This window comes from Cupressus sempervirens, chromosome 10 (genome assembly GCF_028749045.1).
Source record: "Cupressus sempervirens isolate cs-2001-9-10 chromosome 10, ASM2874904v1, whole genome shotgun sequence".
In the NCBI taxonomy this organism is placed as follows: domain Eukaryota; kingdom Viridiplantae; phylum Streptophyta; class Pinopsida; order Cupressales; family Cupressaceae; genus Cupressus; species Cupressus sempervirens.
The window spans coordinates 14,461,313-14,478,282 of NC_143127.1; the positions used below are offsets into that span (position 1 = coordinate 14,461,313).

General features: G+C 37.3%; 2 protein-coding genes across 2 annotated transcripts in view; one reads left to right on the forward strand and one right to left on the reverse strand.

The window, feature by feature from the left end:
* The window catches only part of LOC149532328 (hyperosmolality-gated Ca2+ permeable channel 1.5-like), a 189,633-nt gene that overhangs the window by 74,010 nt on the left and 98,653 nt on the right, over positions 1 to 16,970 (reverse strand). Inside the window, exons 4-6 of the mRNA XM_089807485.1 lie at positions 14,785 to 14,886; positions 14,403 to 14,522; positions 14,099 to 14,179 (exon numbers count right to left, since the gene is read on the reverse strand). Coding sequence (XP_089663611.1) covers positions 14,099 to 14,179; positions 14,403 to 14,522; positions 14,785 to 14,886 — 303 coding nt within the window. The remainder of the gene's footprint in view (positions 1 to 14,098; positions 14,180 to 14,402; positions 14,523 to 14,784; positions 14,887 to 16,970) is intronic.
* On the forward strand, positions 64 to 6,762 carry LOC149532330 (uncharacterized). The gene is made up of 4 exons (XM_089803222.1): positions 64 to 298; positions 407 to 559; positions 6,476 to 6,563; positions 6,717 to 6,762. Exons 1-4 carry the CDS (start codon positions 64 to 66, stop codon positions 6,760 to 6,762), a joined length of 522 nt encoding a protein of 173 aa, XP_089659348.1.

The window sequence follows — 16,970 nt, forward strand, 5'->3', positions numbered from 1 at the left end:
ACTTTAATTATATCTACTTGTTTTATAATTTGAGTCTTTGACATCTAAACTTTTATTTGTGACATGGCTCCTTATTGGCAGAATATGATAGATGCGGTTGCTATTTGTGGTCCGGGGTTTAAAGCCCCAACTGAGGCTGAGTTGAGCGGATACCTCCTGGATGAGATGGTAGAGGACATGAGGGTTGACCTCGAGGAGAACCGAAAGGAATGGATTGCAAAGGGTTGCACCATCATGACTGATGGTTGGACCGATAGGAGGAATAGAACACTCCTCAATTTTCTTGTATCCTGTGGAGGTGATTGATCATTCTACTTTCCTACATACATTGTAAATTTTGATTTGTTGAATGCTAATTCGTTAATGATCCATTTAATATTATAATTCGTTGTTTTGTTACTTGTAGGATATACCATGTTCATAAAATCCATTGATGCTTCCGCACATGTGAAAAATGCCACATGTTTATGTGAGGCTATTGAGGAAGTTATAGCAGAGGTGGGAGAACAAAATGTGATCCAGGTGGTGATGGATAAAGCAGCAAATTATGTTGCAGCAGGTAAACTTTTAACTTTGCAAGTTTTGAAAATAAATTTATTTGAATTTTGAAATTTGAGTTTCTAATTGACTTAAAATTGTTGTAGGTAAACTTTTGATAGAGAGGCACCCCACCATATTTTGATTCCCTTGTGCGGCACACTGCATTGACCTCATGTTGGAGGAAATTGGCAAACTTGAGTTTGTCAAGTCATGTGTGGAAAGGGCAAAAAATATATGCAAATTCATTTATAATCATGCATTTGTCCTTAGCACAATGAGGAAGTACACAAAAGGCAAGGAGTTAGCTCGCCCAGGTATCACGAGGTTTGCCTCGAATTTCATCACCTTGCAGTCCTTGTTGACATCAAGGGATGGATTGAGGAGCATGTTTGTTGGGCAGGAGTGGATTTGCTCTTCCTATGCTACGACCACTGTAGGGTTAGATGTGGCGGATTGCATATTTGATGAGGATGGTTTTTGGAAACCCGCTAGAGAAATTCTTAAGGTAAATTTATTGCAATTTAACATTTAGTATTTTGCTTTTACTTTAAGTTATATTATTTTATATTTAAGTTTTGACTCAAATTTTTTGTTTTACTTTATATGTAGGTCACTGAGCCCCTTGTAGCTTTGCTACGAACTGCTGATGGGGAGAAGCCCTCTATGGGCTACATTTATGAGGGCATGGATAGGGCCAAGGAAGCCATCAAAGCCCAATATGCAAGAGTGCAGGAGAGGTATGGCCCTATTTGGGACATCATCGATAGGAGATGGCAGAATCAGCTCCATCGACCCATGCACGCAGCAGCTTACTATCTGAATCCGGCATTTCGTTTCCATCCTGAGTTCAAGGCGGATGCGGAGGTTCTCACTGGCTTATACACAATGATTCAGAGATTGAGTAGCGATGAAAATAGCGCTGCTGCGATTGTTGAGCTAGATCAGTTCAACAATAAGGAGGGGCCACTTTTCTCTGGCAGGATGGCCATAAATGCTCAGACAACACTACAGCTAGGTAAAAATTAAATAATATATTCAATGTTCGTGAATCTAGATTCTAAACTTAAAGTTGATTATATAATGCATTAATTTTAGAGTTGTAATTTGTAAATGAGACTAATTGTTTTTGTTTTTTCCTTATTTCAGATAGATGGTGGCAAATGTTTGGGGCCACAACCCCAAACCTTCAAAAAATTGCCATCCGCATTCTGAGTCAGCCGAGCAACGCTTCTGGATGTGAGCGCAGTTGGTCCATGTTCGAGCACATCCACTCGAAGAGGAGAAACAGGTTGACAGTGCAGAAGTTGAATTATCTTGTCTTTGTTCATTACAACCTTCGTCTTAGGATTAGACAGATTTTGGGCGCTAACTCCTCTCTAATCATTCTAGAGGAGATTGATCCAGAATCAGAGTGGATCACAGAGACCGTGGACCCAGTCTTCATTGAGGAAGACCGCGCGTGGATTGACCAGGTGGATGTAGAGGCTGAGGCTGTGGCTAGGGCAGAGGAGGCAGCTAGAGCACGTTCAGGCATTGGTAGACGCACACGCGCACGCACAGACACAGGCCCTAGCGACGTTATTCATGAGCCCATCGCCCATGCAGGGGACATGGCTCAGCGGTCCTCTAGAACCTACCTTACACGCCTTTCTCATAGGCAAACTGGATACTCAGAGGCTGAGGTTGAGGCTACAGCAGAGCTAGAGGATGATGATGAGGATGATGAGGCTTGAGCTGGAGCCTTGTTTTTATATTTTGTTTACATTGTATAGATATTGATAGTGATACTGAATCACTGATAGACATATGTTTCAAACTTTCATGGATCTTCATCTTAGATTTATACATACATTTATGATTTGATGTCTTATAGATCTTCATGATTTCATCTTACTGATTCTATGATTTGAATCATTATGATCATTTGATTTTTATTTACTTCAGCTAGCATACAATTTACATTTTAGTACATAATGATAACATAGTTACGTATGTGATGGATTTTATGTTTCATGTTTATGTATGTTAGATTCTATTTGATGATGTTATAGTGTTTTTAAGTTATATTCAATAAAGGGTGCATGAAATAAGTCTTAAATTGTTAAAATCTTTACATTTAAAGGGTTTTTCCAAATTTGCCGATTCACCGGCGATTCACCCCCGATTCACGATTCGATTCGGCCGTGCCGATTCCGATACGATTCCGATTCACGTTATTATGATATATACATACATACTTGTCTCATAGGTTTAACTAACTGAAGCTACCAAACATTAACACCAAATAGAGTCAGTACATCTAGTTAGCATGAAGTCAAAAAAATGTTGATATGGGATGCCAAAGTCGAGGGATCCTTTGATGTATCAAGGAACTCTCTTTGTAGCTTGGGAATATTCCTCTTGAGGCTTAGACATGAATTAAGAAAAGCAACTGATTGCAAACCAAGGATCCAATCTAGTGGTAGTAAGATGATAAAAAGTTACCAACCAATTGTTGAACTTGATAGTATGATACATTTTTTCATTGACCAATGATATAACAATGTTAGTTGAAATCTTATTCCTAACATCCATATCTGTAGATATAGGATTATATTTAACAATTCGATATTCTTTTTTTAAATTAATTTGGCATACTCAATTTGGGATGAAAAAAAATTATGATCATTTTTTAATGATCTGTTTTCGTACACGATTCACAAACAATCTTTCTCTAGACAATTTGGCAATCAAATGGAATACGTACAATGATCTGGAGGCTAGTACGATTGAGTTGAGATGGCGTACGGATGTCAATTGCCAACGTATGGACAATGGGGAGGTCATACGGTATAGGCAATACAGTATGTATGGGTGCCGAACAAGGTGTATAGTCAAGGAGGAAGGTTGTACGATACAGGTCGTACGGTGTGCTATTGGACACAATATATGTCGTACGATGGGGGGCATAAGATGGTGTATAGTGAACAACCAAGCTATACAATAGGGATGGTGAAGCCATAGCAATTGCAGAGTTCATACAGTAAAAACGATGCACTTTGTGGGACATGGATGGTGTATGGATGGAGGGAAGATGCAGTCATAAACTTATAGATCCAAACTTATGAAAGAAATCAACAAGAATAGAGATTGGAACACAAATAACCTTTAATTAATATATGTCGTAAGATGATGCTCTGATTTGCCAAATCTGAGCGAAGTGTTATAGGTGACGAAATCAGGTGAAGGTTGAATCCCACCAAAATCGGACGAACCAAAGAGAGAAGGTCTTGCACCTCCGAAATGGCAAACAACAGAGAACTTCAATAGGAATTCGCCGTACAGAGAAAATAATCCAAATTGCATACCTAAAGACTACCTACAAGTCACGCTTGAATATTTGTCAAGGAAAACTTTCCGAGGGTGTACAAAGATAGCCGGTGGCGACACAAACTATGGAAACAAAACAAAATGGGTCCAAGTTATATTAAATCAATTGGCCCATTAACAATAGTTTGATTAATGATTTATTTTATAACAGTAACATTACAGTCGTCCCGTTCCAAATTTTGCTTGTCCTCAAGCAAATGCAATGCTAGGTGCTGAAGAATGTACTCACCCTCCCAAGTCACGTCGTCCAACAACAAATGTTTTCAACACACCAAATATTCCTTCATTTTGTGGTTCCGCAGAGCCTTCTTACGTACTTTGATGATCTCAGCTAGTTCCAAGATGAGTTTTCGTTCTTCATTGAGCGGTGGAAGGTTTGTGGCTATCGTGACGTTCTGTCCTACGGCCTTCTTTAGGCATGAATCATGAAAGACGTGATGAATACGGCTCCCCTCTGGAAGTTCCAGCTCATAGGCAATCTCACCCATGCGACGAACTACATGATAGGGACCATAAAATCGTGGCTTCAATTTTTCTTTTCCCTTTTCCTTTAATGAGGATTGTCGATATGGTTGGAGCCTGATATAAACCAAGTCTCCTACTTCGAAAATCCTCTCCATTTTGTGTCTGTTGATGTACATCTTCTGTTGATTTTGTCTGTCCCTCCTAGAGCCAGTCCCTCGCCCTCGGTGCGCGACTGTCACCCAGAACTATGTTAATGAAGGAAAGGGGTTCGTACTCATATAGAGCTTTGAATGGTGCCATTCCGATGGACATGTGGTATGTGGTATTGTAACCATATTCCCCTAGGTGTATCCATTTGACCCACGCCCGTTGTTGTGCCAAAACGTAGTTTCGAAGCTAACCTTTGAGCCACTTGTTCACAATCTCCGTTTGTCCGTCTGTCTGAGGGTGGTAACTAGTACTTGGTGACAATTTTGTCCATACCAACTAAAACAATTATGTCTAGAAAAAACTGATGAATTACCCATCCCGATCACTGACAATGTTTTGAGGTAACCCGTGCAGACAAAAGAGTTCTCTAAAAAATAGATCGACAACTTGTACAGCCTGAAAATCTAAGGGGATGGTGAAGAAATGTGCATACTTTGTCAATCTGTCAACCACCACAAAGATACAATCTTTTTCATTCACCTTGGGAACTCCAGTGATGAAATCCATCGAGATACTTTCCCACTTATGTTCGGGAATTGGCAGAGGTTGCACTAACCCAACAGGTAGAGTATGTTCGGATTGGTTCTACTGGCAAACCCCACACTCTCTTACATACTGCAATACATCTCCTTTAAGTCCTTTCCATAAAAACCTCTCCCTGAGATGTCTGTAAGTTTTGCGGAAGCCCAAGTGTCCTTCCAAGGATGAGTCGTGTATCTCCTTCAAGATTTTCTGCTTCAATTTGGATTCTAGCACTAAAAATATTTGACTCATAGTAAATTGTAACATCCCGATTTCTTGGGTCTAAATTAACATCTAACATACTCAAAGAATATAGATATTACTTCATTTCATAGGAAGACAGTTATATCATTCATGTTCATGTGAATAAGATTTACCGTTAAAATCAGTTAAACAAAATTTCTTAACTTGAAATACCATCAAATGAAATTACTGCAGAAATTGAAAATCACATACCTTGGAAAACTAAGACCGAATTCAAACTAGGGATGTTTCTGCAACCACCTAGGTTAGTCCACAAATACACACAAACAATTTCACATGATGGCTAACATTTAAAAACTGCTATCTCAAAATCAAATGATAATTACAATTAAATACCATTATATTTTAAATTAGGGCAACATATACCACAGTATCAATTAGGGCATTGTTTACCTCCAGTTCATTTAGGGCTTCTGATACCACTAATTCAAATAGGGCTTGCAATACCACGGATTCAAATAGGGCTTCCAATACCACAGATTCAATTTAGGGCTTCCACGGCGATGGAATCAAATAGGGCTTCCGCAACGATGGATTCAATTAGGTCTTCCACTGTGACAGATTTAATTTAGGGCTTCTACGACGACGGATTTAATTTAGGGATTTTGTGACAACGGAATCAAATAGGGCTTCAGATTCCTTTCCTTCTGATTGCTTAACTATGGCAGTAACTCAAGATTAGAATTATACTCATATTCGATATTCATATAAATGAAAAGCAATCCATGAATCTATCTCTTAGATCTAGATGTAAATAACAGTAAGAATGAAATCACTCAATTTAATCTTACCGCCTCATAAATAAAAGTGATATTACCTGTTCTAAGAAATAATTGACTAAATAGCTTATCTCTATCTAACGCACGACTGTTATCTTCGGAAGAGGTGAAACATTGTCAAGGGCTTAACCACCCAACCTCAGACCAAATCTTGTCCCCTCACAATCTCTAATGAGAAAGGCCCTCCCTGCCCAAAATAGACAGGGGTCATCTTGCCATTCACTAGGCTTCCTGGTAATTAAATCACCATACAACTTGGCAACACGAGATCACAATATCAGGAATATGCATGCGCTATTAATTTAATTCTTATAAATGTTGTTCAGTCAATTTGTTACTGATTCATATAATTGATGGTTCCTTACTCTCGGCTCCTCACACATCTTCTTGGCTACACAACCGGGTGAGTCCCAGGTATTCGGTATTCTCAGAGTAGACGACTCTGTCAGTTATCCATGAAGAATACATACATCCAACATTTCACACTATGTGATTACATAATTATGTTCTTTAAGGATTTCAAATTCGAATGTTTAATAAATTGAATTCTCTTCTGCGTTCTTACAGATTATCTCCACCTCTTCACCATTCCATTGGCCTCTCTACCGAGTGAATTCCTCGGTATCAATATATTCTAATTTTATGCCTAGTAATGTGTTAAAGCTTTGCAATCATATGGATTCATTCCAATAATCAAGATTATCTCAGTTTTGATGGACTGTATAATTGGTGTAAGCTTAGGATCATTTAAATGATTGGATTCATAGAACACCTCAGATATCAACAGATAGCATTATCAATTATCTCTACTAATCAATCTTAATCAGCTGAGAAAAATATGTTGAATCAGATAGAGAAAGAATAAAATAAAGGATGGAAAATACATATGCATAGATATTGATTTTTAATATATGCTACTCAATTAATTTCTCTATCCTCCAAATCCAATATCTAAGTATTCTCATGGTTAATCAAATGTAAATCAAGAACAAGACATTGGACTGTTTTGTAAAAACCGACTGTGGTTGGGAGTTACATATCCATCTACACTTCTATTCATTTCTCTACTCAAAATAATCGCCAGATCAAAGATACTTATTTGTATATATGTTTCATCAAGCCAAAGTCTCATAATGCCTATGTAACGCATACACTATTTTCTCTTAATTTACACCTCATCATAGAGACAACCCAGAAAGAGTAATCAATTAGTAAGTTATCTCTATCAATCTATTCAAAAGTAACAAAAACAAGAAACATAAATAGTGCAAATCTCTTACGTAGAGTAAGCAACTTGGTATCCGCAGTCTTAAATTAGTGAAACAACTCTTAAACACAGCGAAAAATACCCTAAAGAAGGATCAAGAAGTTTGCTTCATACGTTCATAACTAAAAATACAAAGACACATCCAAAAGAATATTGACAAATAGGCACACAATGCGAAAAACCTCAAACATGTTACACCTCTAATATTCTACAAAGGACTACAGTGACTTCTGAAAAGAAAAACAAGTCAAAATGCTATTCAGAAGTATAATTACACAAAGAATACAATTATTTATTTCTTCTGCAAGCTGTCAAGGTATCTTCCAAACACGAAACCCAATATTATCCGCCTGGAACAATATTATCAACTAGGTGAACCCTATGCTCTACTCCTTCAACCACTAGATCCAGTGATGTATACCCCAGAATAAATGAATCCTAATGTACACATAAAACTTAAGACTTGTGTAAACACAAAATATACATTAACAAACACAAAAGTATATATGCAAATCCGCCTCAAAGAACACCAAGAAATACAGAGGCAAAAATTAATAAGACGTTTGCCAAAGATTTAAAATAGACCGCAATCCAACAATTCTTCCCAAATGCTACATACCAGACTACATACCCACTGCTTCAGAATCTTCCCTGCTGCGGCATCCCCTGGCATAGCTTCTGTTTGTAGAATATAACACTCCCAAACCCAATTTCCTGCCTATAATTATCCCCAAAATTTAGTGCATTCCAGCACCAATAGGCTCGAAGGTGGTTCATGATAATGGACGGTGTAGAAGTTCTTGATCTAACTATAGAGTATATAGAAAGGTTGTCCCCAAAAACGATCCAAGATATTCTATTTAATTTGGCCGGCCTTAAGCTCTTCGGCTACCTTCTGTTATCAAGAAGGCATCAAATGCAAAAATACAATAATATATGAAAAAGAAAAATAAAGAGGAAAAGAATAAGGAGTTGAAAAGATAGTTCGAATGCCGGAAAATAAAATCAATTAACCATGCCAAGTGTTAAAAAGAAAAGATATTAAAAACGAAGAGTAGAGTTGGAAAAAATAATAATTCGAATATTATATTTCGAATATTATTATAATCTTATATTTATATTTACATGCAAACATCACTTTATTATTAATTTATAATGATACTAAATCATTTTATATTGTAAGCACGAATATAAATTATTGATAAATTAAAATCTTTTAAGATACGTTTTATATTTTAACTCAACTATTTTAATTAAATTATCAAATAACTCATGCGAGTCCCACAAATGTATTCTGGCTAGGTCCTTTACCCGTCTGCCCAGTGATGCTGATGCCCTGCCTAATTCTTTTCTAACAATGCTTTCACCACTTCGATATGCTTCCTAAAAGGAAATTCTTCGTAAATAATTTATATATTATTTAATCATAAATAATCATAACAGTTAACCTTTCATCTTAATTCCATGAATTCGCAATTAACGATCAACTAACATGTCATCTTCACTTGAAATCATAACGACCAACTATTTTACCATTTTGCCAAATTATATCAAATTAAACTACCAACTGACTTCATGCGAACCTCAATGGCTATATTTCAAGCGAGGTCAAAAATTGGGATGTAACATAAATGATGTCATCCACCACTTTGTATCGATCATCTTGGGTGTTGTTATAATTAGCTCATAGGCAAATATGTTTTTGAAATATTCTACCAACAAATGTGCCTTCCAGTCAACTGAAATCTGGTTTAGTGAGCAGATGGCAGGTTTCCTGGACAAGGCATCTGCAACCACATTGTTCTTTCCTTTCACATATTCAATGTCAAAATGAAAAGCCTAAATGTTGCTGACCCATTTTTGTTGCCTTTCGTTTAAGTCTCGTTGCTCCAGAAAATATCTCAAACTATTGTGATCCATACGAACGACAAACTTGGCACCCACTAGATACTGTCGAAACTTGGTTAGTGCATGTATGATGGCCAACATCTCTTCGTCATAGATGAAAGCATTCTATTTGCATAAGCTTCCTACTCTCATAAGCTATGGGTTGCCTATCTTGCATCAGTACCGCACCAATGCCTTCTCAAGATGCGTCGTACTCCAAAATGAACGATCAAGTAAAATCAGGTCATGCAAGTACGGGACAAGTACTCATTGCTTCTTTCAACTTATCAAAAGTGAGTTGTGCCTTTTCATTCCACTGGAAAGATCCCTTCCTTGTCAGATCCATTAAGAGTGTGCTAAACTTAGAGAATCATTTAACGAACCTCTAGTAATAATTGTACAATCAGAAAAACCCTCGCAAATCCATGAGTGAATTTGGGGGAGGCCAATCAAGGATAGCCTGAATCTTCTCTTGATGAACTTGAACTTCATATTTGCTAACAACATGCCCCAGGTACAATATTTCTGTCATACCGAATTCACACTTGGATTGCTTGGTGAACAAAGACTGCTCCATGATCCTTAGGCCTTCATCCAGATGCTTCAGGTGCTCCTCCCATGTCCTGCTATAAATAAGATCATCAAAAAATACCAATAAGTACTTATTCAATTGTTTGTTGAAGATGTGATTCATGCATGATTGGAATGTAGCAAGTGCATTTGTTAATCGGAACGGCATGACTAGGAACTCATAATGCCCGTAGTGACAACGAGCCGTCTTTTCCACGTCTTCCTTCCTCATGCGGATCTGATGGTATCCGGAACATAGATCTATTTTTGAAAAGTAGATTGCGTCGTGCAATTCATCTAACAACTCATCTATCCTTGAAATAAGATATATATTCTTTATTGTTTTTTTGTTCAACGCATGGTAGTCCACACACATGCGCATCGTCCCGTCCTTTTTGACCAATACCACTGATGAGGCGAAAGGGCTAGAACTGGAATAGACCCATCCTTTCTCTAGTAGTTCCTGAATCGTCTTTTCAATCTCATATTTGAATTTCTTGGGATGGTGGTAGGGTGTGGTTATGACTAGCTTGGTTTCTGCTTCCAACTTGATAGGATGTTCAAACCCTCGATGAGGTGGTATGCCAGGAGGAATGTCTATAAAAACTTTATCATGTTTACTCAAAATATTCTGAAGATCATCATCTTGGGGAGGTGTCTGTTGCCCTTTTATAGGTTTTGCCAAGACAAAACAATGTGCAGTCCAAGCAATGTCATTATGCCGAAAAATTACCTGATGTGCAAAAACTTCCTTCGGACTCTCATTTGCCATTTCACGGAGAACAACCTTCTTTCCATCGACAACAAAAGTGAAATCCATCCATTTGAAGCTTTGAGTGTATTCATCAAGTGTCTCCATCCACTGTATGCCCAAAATAACCTCCATGTCATCAAGGTCCACTGTGAAGAAATCCTCGATCACCGTGTAATTTTCCATTGTGATACTTAGTTGAGGAACAAGGTGTGTGCAAGGTAGAAGAGTCCCTCCGGCAACCTTGACCTGAAATCCTGCGTGCATCTCTTTAGGTAGACCTCTTCATTTCATCAAAGAAGAGTTTATGAAGTTTAGAGTGGCTCCACTATCAAGCATTACCATAACCCTTTGTCCTTGAAGGGTTCCCCGCACACAAAACACCGTGCACCTTGGGCTACCGGCTAGGGAAATAGTTCCTCCGCACCGTACCAATGCTGCAATTCTTTCTGTACAGTTCAAACTAGCCATTTTGGTATCGTCGTGTTGTTGGTTGTCTCCGGAGGATATTTCTTCTTGTTTGTCCTCATCATCATACACGACCTCAATATAGTGGATCTTTCCTTTTCCGAGGCATCTGTACCCAGGTTCCCATGGTCCTTTGTAGTTGAAACATAGTTTCTCCCGTCGAAGCTCTTGTCTGGTAGCTTCATCCATGTATGGCTTCCTCGGTGGAGGTTTGCTATCTATCCCTTGGAAAAACTTGCAGTTTGGAATGTGAGTAACTTCGTGAGGATGATGTTGTTGATGATACCATACTCCTTGCCTTCTTCATAGCCTCTAACAGGGTGACAGGATTGAATCCCTTTACCCAACCTTTCAGAGGTTCTGTCAATCTGTCCATGAAGACTACTATCCATCTTCTTTCAGAAATATCCATGACCAAAACAAAGAGTTTCTAAAATTCTGCAATGTACTGGTCAATCAATCCAGTTTGCCTCAGTTGTGCCAAATCTTTGAAATTGAGTTCTGGATCTTTATCGTCAAAAAGATCTATCAATCTCTCAATGAATTCCACATAGTTCTTTATTTGAACATGCCCTAGTGTGGTGGTGTCATGATGCCATCATTTGTGCGCAACTCCCTTCAAGTATAAGGCCGCAAATATAATTACTTCTTTTGGCACGGGATTAAACTAGAAATATCTACCTTCATTACCCACGCTTGCGCAAATATAGATCCAAATCCGTCAAATGGTGACAGATTTACTTTACTCAACTTCCTTCTTAGATCATTAATAAAATATCCTCTATTTCCGCCTCCCGAATATCTCATTCTCAAATCTGCATAATCTTTGTAGGATATATCTTTCTCAAGATTGGCATTCTTTCAGTCTTCTCTCAACTATTCTTGCATTTCTTCAAAGGTCGGTTACTTCCCTCCAGGTGGTGCCTCTGTCCATGGGGAAAGGACGACATGGAAGGTCGAGAGCGTGTTGGATGAGTGTGTTTTACCCGATACCGAGTCCGCACTATGACCATTTTGTTCTCTGGATATTTTATTGTCTACCAACTTCTTGAAAGTCTCTTCCATGAGTCACTGAGTATCATTGATTTGTGCATGATTCCTGGCAAGTTCTCTCAGTAGTGCCACAAGTTCGGCAACTATAGGTTTCGATTTGGCAGCCATTCTATCAATAGAATGGGTTCTTCTTCTCTTCTGGCTATAAACTCTCATTCACTGTCCACAGGCTGGTAGGATCAAAGCTTTGATACCACTATAATGATCCATTTCCGTACACAATTCAAAAACAATCTTTCTCCAAACAATTTGGCAATCAAATGGAATACGTACGATGATTTGGAGGCTAGTACGATTGAGTTGAGATCGCGTACGGATGTCAATTGCCAACATACGGACAATGAGGAGGTCGTACAGTATGTATGGGTGCCAAACAAGGTGTATGGTCAAGGAGGAAGGCTGTACGGTACAAGTCGTATGGTGTGTTGTTGGACACAATATATGTCGTACGGTGGGGGGGATAAGATGGTGTACAGTGAGCAACCAAACCGTACGATAGGGATGGTGAAGCCACAACAATTGTAGAGTCCGCACAGTAAGAGTGATGCGCTCCGTGGGACATGGATGGTGTACGGATGGAGGGAAGATGCAATCATAAACTTATAGATCCGAACTTATGAAAGAAAACAACCAAAATAGAGATTGGAACACAAATAACCTTTAATTAATATATGCCATAAGATGATGCACCAATTTGCCAGATCCGAGCGAAATGTTTATAGGCATTGGAATAGGGTGAGGGTTGAATCCCACCGAAACCGAACAAACCAAATAGGGAAGGTCTTTCACTTCTAAAATGGCGAACAACAAAGAACTCCAACAGGAATTCGCAGTACATAGAAAATAATCCAAATTGCATACCTAAAGACTACTTACAATCCGTGCTTAATTACCCATTGGGGAAAACTTTCTGAGGTGTACAAAGATAGCCGATGACGACACAAACTATGGAAACAAAACAAAAATGGATCCGATATATATTAAATCAATCTACCCATTAACAATAGTTTGATTAATGATTTATTTTATGACGGGAACATTACACATTTTGCCAAAATTGTACACCGAAACATTATTGAAGAAGATTTAGCGATGACATTTCAAAACTATAACATATAGCAAGTTTCCCTTGTTCAATTTGAATAGCACTACTTCCAATGATGGAAAGATCCTGAAAGTAACAATCAAACTCACTATGTTTCACCACATTGCAAGGATGCTTTACATCTCATAGCTCCCTGTTAGCACTTCCCTTTGACAAAAAAATTATCTTCTTGTATTAAAAACTTCAAAAGCTTTGTGCCTTAATATCAATTTGAAGACATTTAATAAGCTATAATTGCAAGCATATCATCTGTGTGTGTGTGTGTGCGCGTGTGCGTGCGTGCGTGTGCGTGTGTGTGTGTGTGTGCTCACGCGTTTGTGGTACTGTAAGAATCCTATGAAGTGTAAATTGAACTTGTAAACAAGATCATTTACATGTGTTCATGTGTGTGGATCCATACTTTATAAGGTCAAATATTTTCATTGTGTACTAATTTCATAAATCAATGTTTGATCATTTGACATAAACTCACTCAAACTAAATATGCATACAATGATTTCCTTGTTTAATACATCATCATGATTATATAATTTCACCAAATTAAAACTTACTAAATTGGCGAACTAAACTTTACATTTAATAATTAATTATTACCCAAATTCAATTAGCTAACTATTACCATAAGTAAGAGAGGTATTATACAGAAGATGAATCGATGTAACTTGCTACGGATGAATTTAACTCATTATTGTGGTTCTCAACACCGTATAGTTAGAAACACTAAATAAAGGACAGATCGCAATGCTTGAAGCATACACAGTATATTTTATATTTTATTTTGAACATTTGGAATCAACACATCTTGTATAACTTACAAGAGAATGTTCTTAGAGGGAGGAGGCACATACTTGCTTTGCTAAGGCATCGATGTGTGCAACATAGAAGTCAATAGCATCCACTCTCGCACCCCAAAGGCCAAGAAAACCTTTCTAAAATATGAAAACAGGATTCAGAATGTCAATAATCTGCTACAGCATCAATGAAGCATCATAGAATCAAAACATTTTCATACTACTACAGAAAAGGATATTCATCGAAACAAACATACAAACTACACACCTTTTACTTATTCCGAGGAAAAAATAACAGAAAACATAAGAATCTATGAGGAACATGAGATCAATTTTAGAGATTTATGGAATAAAAATCAACCTTTCTAGTTGGCCTCTTATGAGGATGTCTTGTATATTTGTTCTGATAATAATCCAGCCAGTTCTTGAGACCTTCCTTATGCTTCACAAGCTTGGCAAGTTTATTCGCATTATAGATAACCTGGATTGGATAGTCAGAAAAAAAAATTTTATCCTTATATTTGAATGTGGATCTTGAATGCAAGTAATGGAAAACATGGAACTTCCAACAAATAATCAGCATCAACGTATTCTACAAATTTGCACTCTTTCTTTACCTACAGAATGACATTTTCAACCCCAGTTCCAATTATCTAGATTATGTTCAGAATTTGCCCCATCAACCTCATGTGAATCCATAAACAATACATGAGAACACAGCCATTCTTTTTGCAAATCCTTACCTGATGAGACAAATAGTGATCAGGATGGTTAACTCGAAAAAAATGTTCGATATGCTCAGTTACAGACTCATGAGAATCAGGTGGCACATTTCTAACTAAGACCTGCAAGAATCACTAACATGCTGTCAGTTTTCAATGCTCACTGTTGTGTTTCTAGTTAAGTGTTCACAAAGAATGAAATGAAATATATAGAATAAGATAATAATATCCTGACAGTCTTCAGTATTCATTGTTGTTTTTCAATTTAAACATTCAGAAATAAAGAATGAAGCATAGAGGATATGCTAAAATAAACCCATGAAAAAGGCTAAAATAAAAGCCAAAACCTTCTGCTTGAAAAGCTCCACTTTATTTCATGACATAATGCTGAAATTCCTTGTGCTTCAGCTACTGTTTATTCAATATTTCACTTGATTATCAAAAGAAACCTGGATCATTTAGTTAAAGTCAAGCTCAATGAAGGTCTAACAACATTAATAATTATGTGATATTCTTCTTCAAATTATCAAATGGAGTCTGACAGCATTGCCATTTGACTATAATGATATTTTAAAAGCTAATATAAGAGTTTAACGTTGGAGCAAATGATCTCTTACCATTTAAAACTCGGCTTAGATTACATGGGTGAACTTATTTATTTTATTAGGTCGATATTGTTGAGTTCCACTTGGACTCTAACTCATCCTTTGAGAAGGTTGTAACCAATTTGAACTCTAACTATTGAGTACAATTTGAAGTCTAACTTCTCGTATGATATGGTTGAGTCAATTTGGATGCTAAATCTTCTAGAGGATATCATTGAGTTCTATCAAGACTCTACTTTCTCCAGGTTGAGACACTTGTCTCAACCTTGTCCATTCTCCCTACTAGCTCTTGCCTATATAAATAGGCTACCTTGCTTGTATTTTGGCATAAGGTATAATGCTTAGTGCATAATGGCATATAATGCATATTCAAAATATTGGGATATTGGTTATTGGAGATTTCCATTGATGCTATTATGCCTCTGAGCATTTCACATCAAGTTTATCTAGTATTAGTATCCTGTCCATTTTATTTGCAGTTGTTTGATCTAACTCTTCCATTTTGATTATCGTTTAAATCTGTTTTCTTGGAGTATGACATACAATATGATTATTCCGTCATTTTCTCCAACCACAAGAATGTTAGGTTGTACTTGTCTTATCATACTATCAAATGATTTAATTTTGTATTTTTCTTTAATATGTATATAATACACACACACGTATGTACGTACCCAAATGCATCCAACCCCCCAACAAAAATTCATTTATCCACGTACAAGGTTCTCGCACCTACACCCACATCCACACCTGGATTCAAACTGGTAAGCTAGACTTAAGGATAAACCAGACTTCCTCGGAATATACTCAGTTATCTAATTATTGTTCGCTCAAGATTCCTTCTATACAAATCTACAGGTTACACTGTTATTTAAATTGGAACAAAAACAAAACAGGCCTAGACTGTAATGAAAGAACAAGAAAACAGGGTAACTCATGAAAAACAAAATTAAGATTTTCCAAGTTTCTCATGAAATTAGGATGTGTGTGAGAACAAACCACAACACTTGTTTAGTCACTATGATACTTATGCTCAGTTTGTTTAATCATTTTGAATTTATGGATCCATTTTTGGTATTCATTCTAATGGTTACATGTTTTCTAATGCAGTCAATTCTTGCAAAGATTTTATAAATTTTGCATTTTGCTTTGTTTGTTTTGTCCTTTTTTCTGTTTCAAAACTGCAATGTCCAAGGACAATTGGCCCGGATGGCCAAGGATGTTACAAACATTTTCTGTCTTTTTTGAGCCATTTCCAGTCTAGGGGTCAAGGACAGCAGCAGGCATGTTTCAGAGGCACACCAAAAACATTATGGAAACAGAGACAGCTGGAAAAAGCATAGTGACTTATCCCCGTTCATCCCTGTAATAATGAACTTAACAAAAGTAGACAGACATAGTTTTAAATTGAAAAACTATCACAGCATTTTGAAATTTCACAGACTTGGAGCCAAACAAATCTAGAGTTGCCAGAAACTCCTCTGCCCCTCCTTGGGCACGTGTATCCCTGTATCCAATTTGGAAATGTATCGGATAGTGCCCACACATCAAATGTTGTACCCTTGTCTACCTTAATAAAACTTGATTTTCCAACTGTGCCAA

Coding starts and splice junctions, on each gene's coding strand:
- LOC149532330 (XM_089803222.1), top strand. CDS start 64: ATGGCTCCTTATTGGCAGAATATGATAGATGCGGTTGCTATTTGTGGT. Junction 560..6,475: donor AGCAAATTATGTTGCAGCAG/GTAAACTTTTAA, acceptor AATGTTGTTCAG/TCAATTTGTTACTGATTCAT. Junction 6,564..6,716: donor CACAACCGGGTGAGTCCCAG/GTATTCGGTATT, acceptor GCGTTCTTACAG/ATTATCTCCACCTCTTCACC.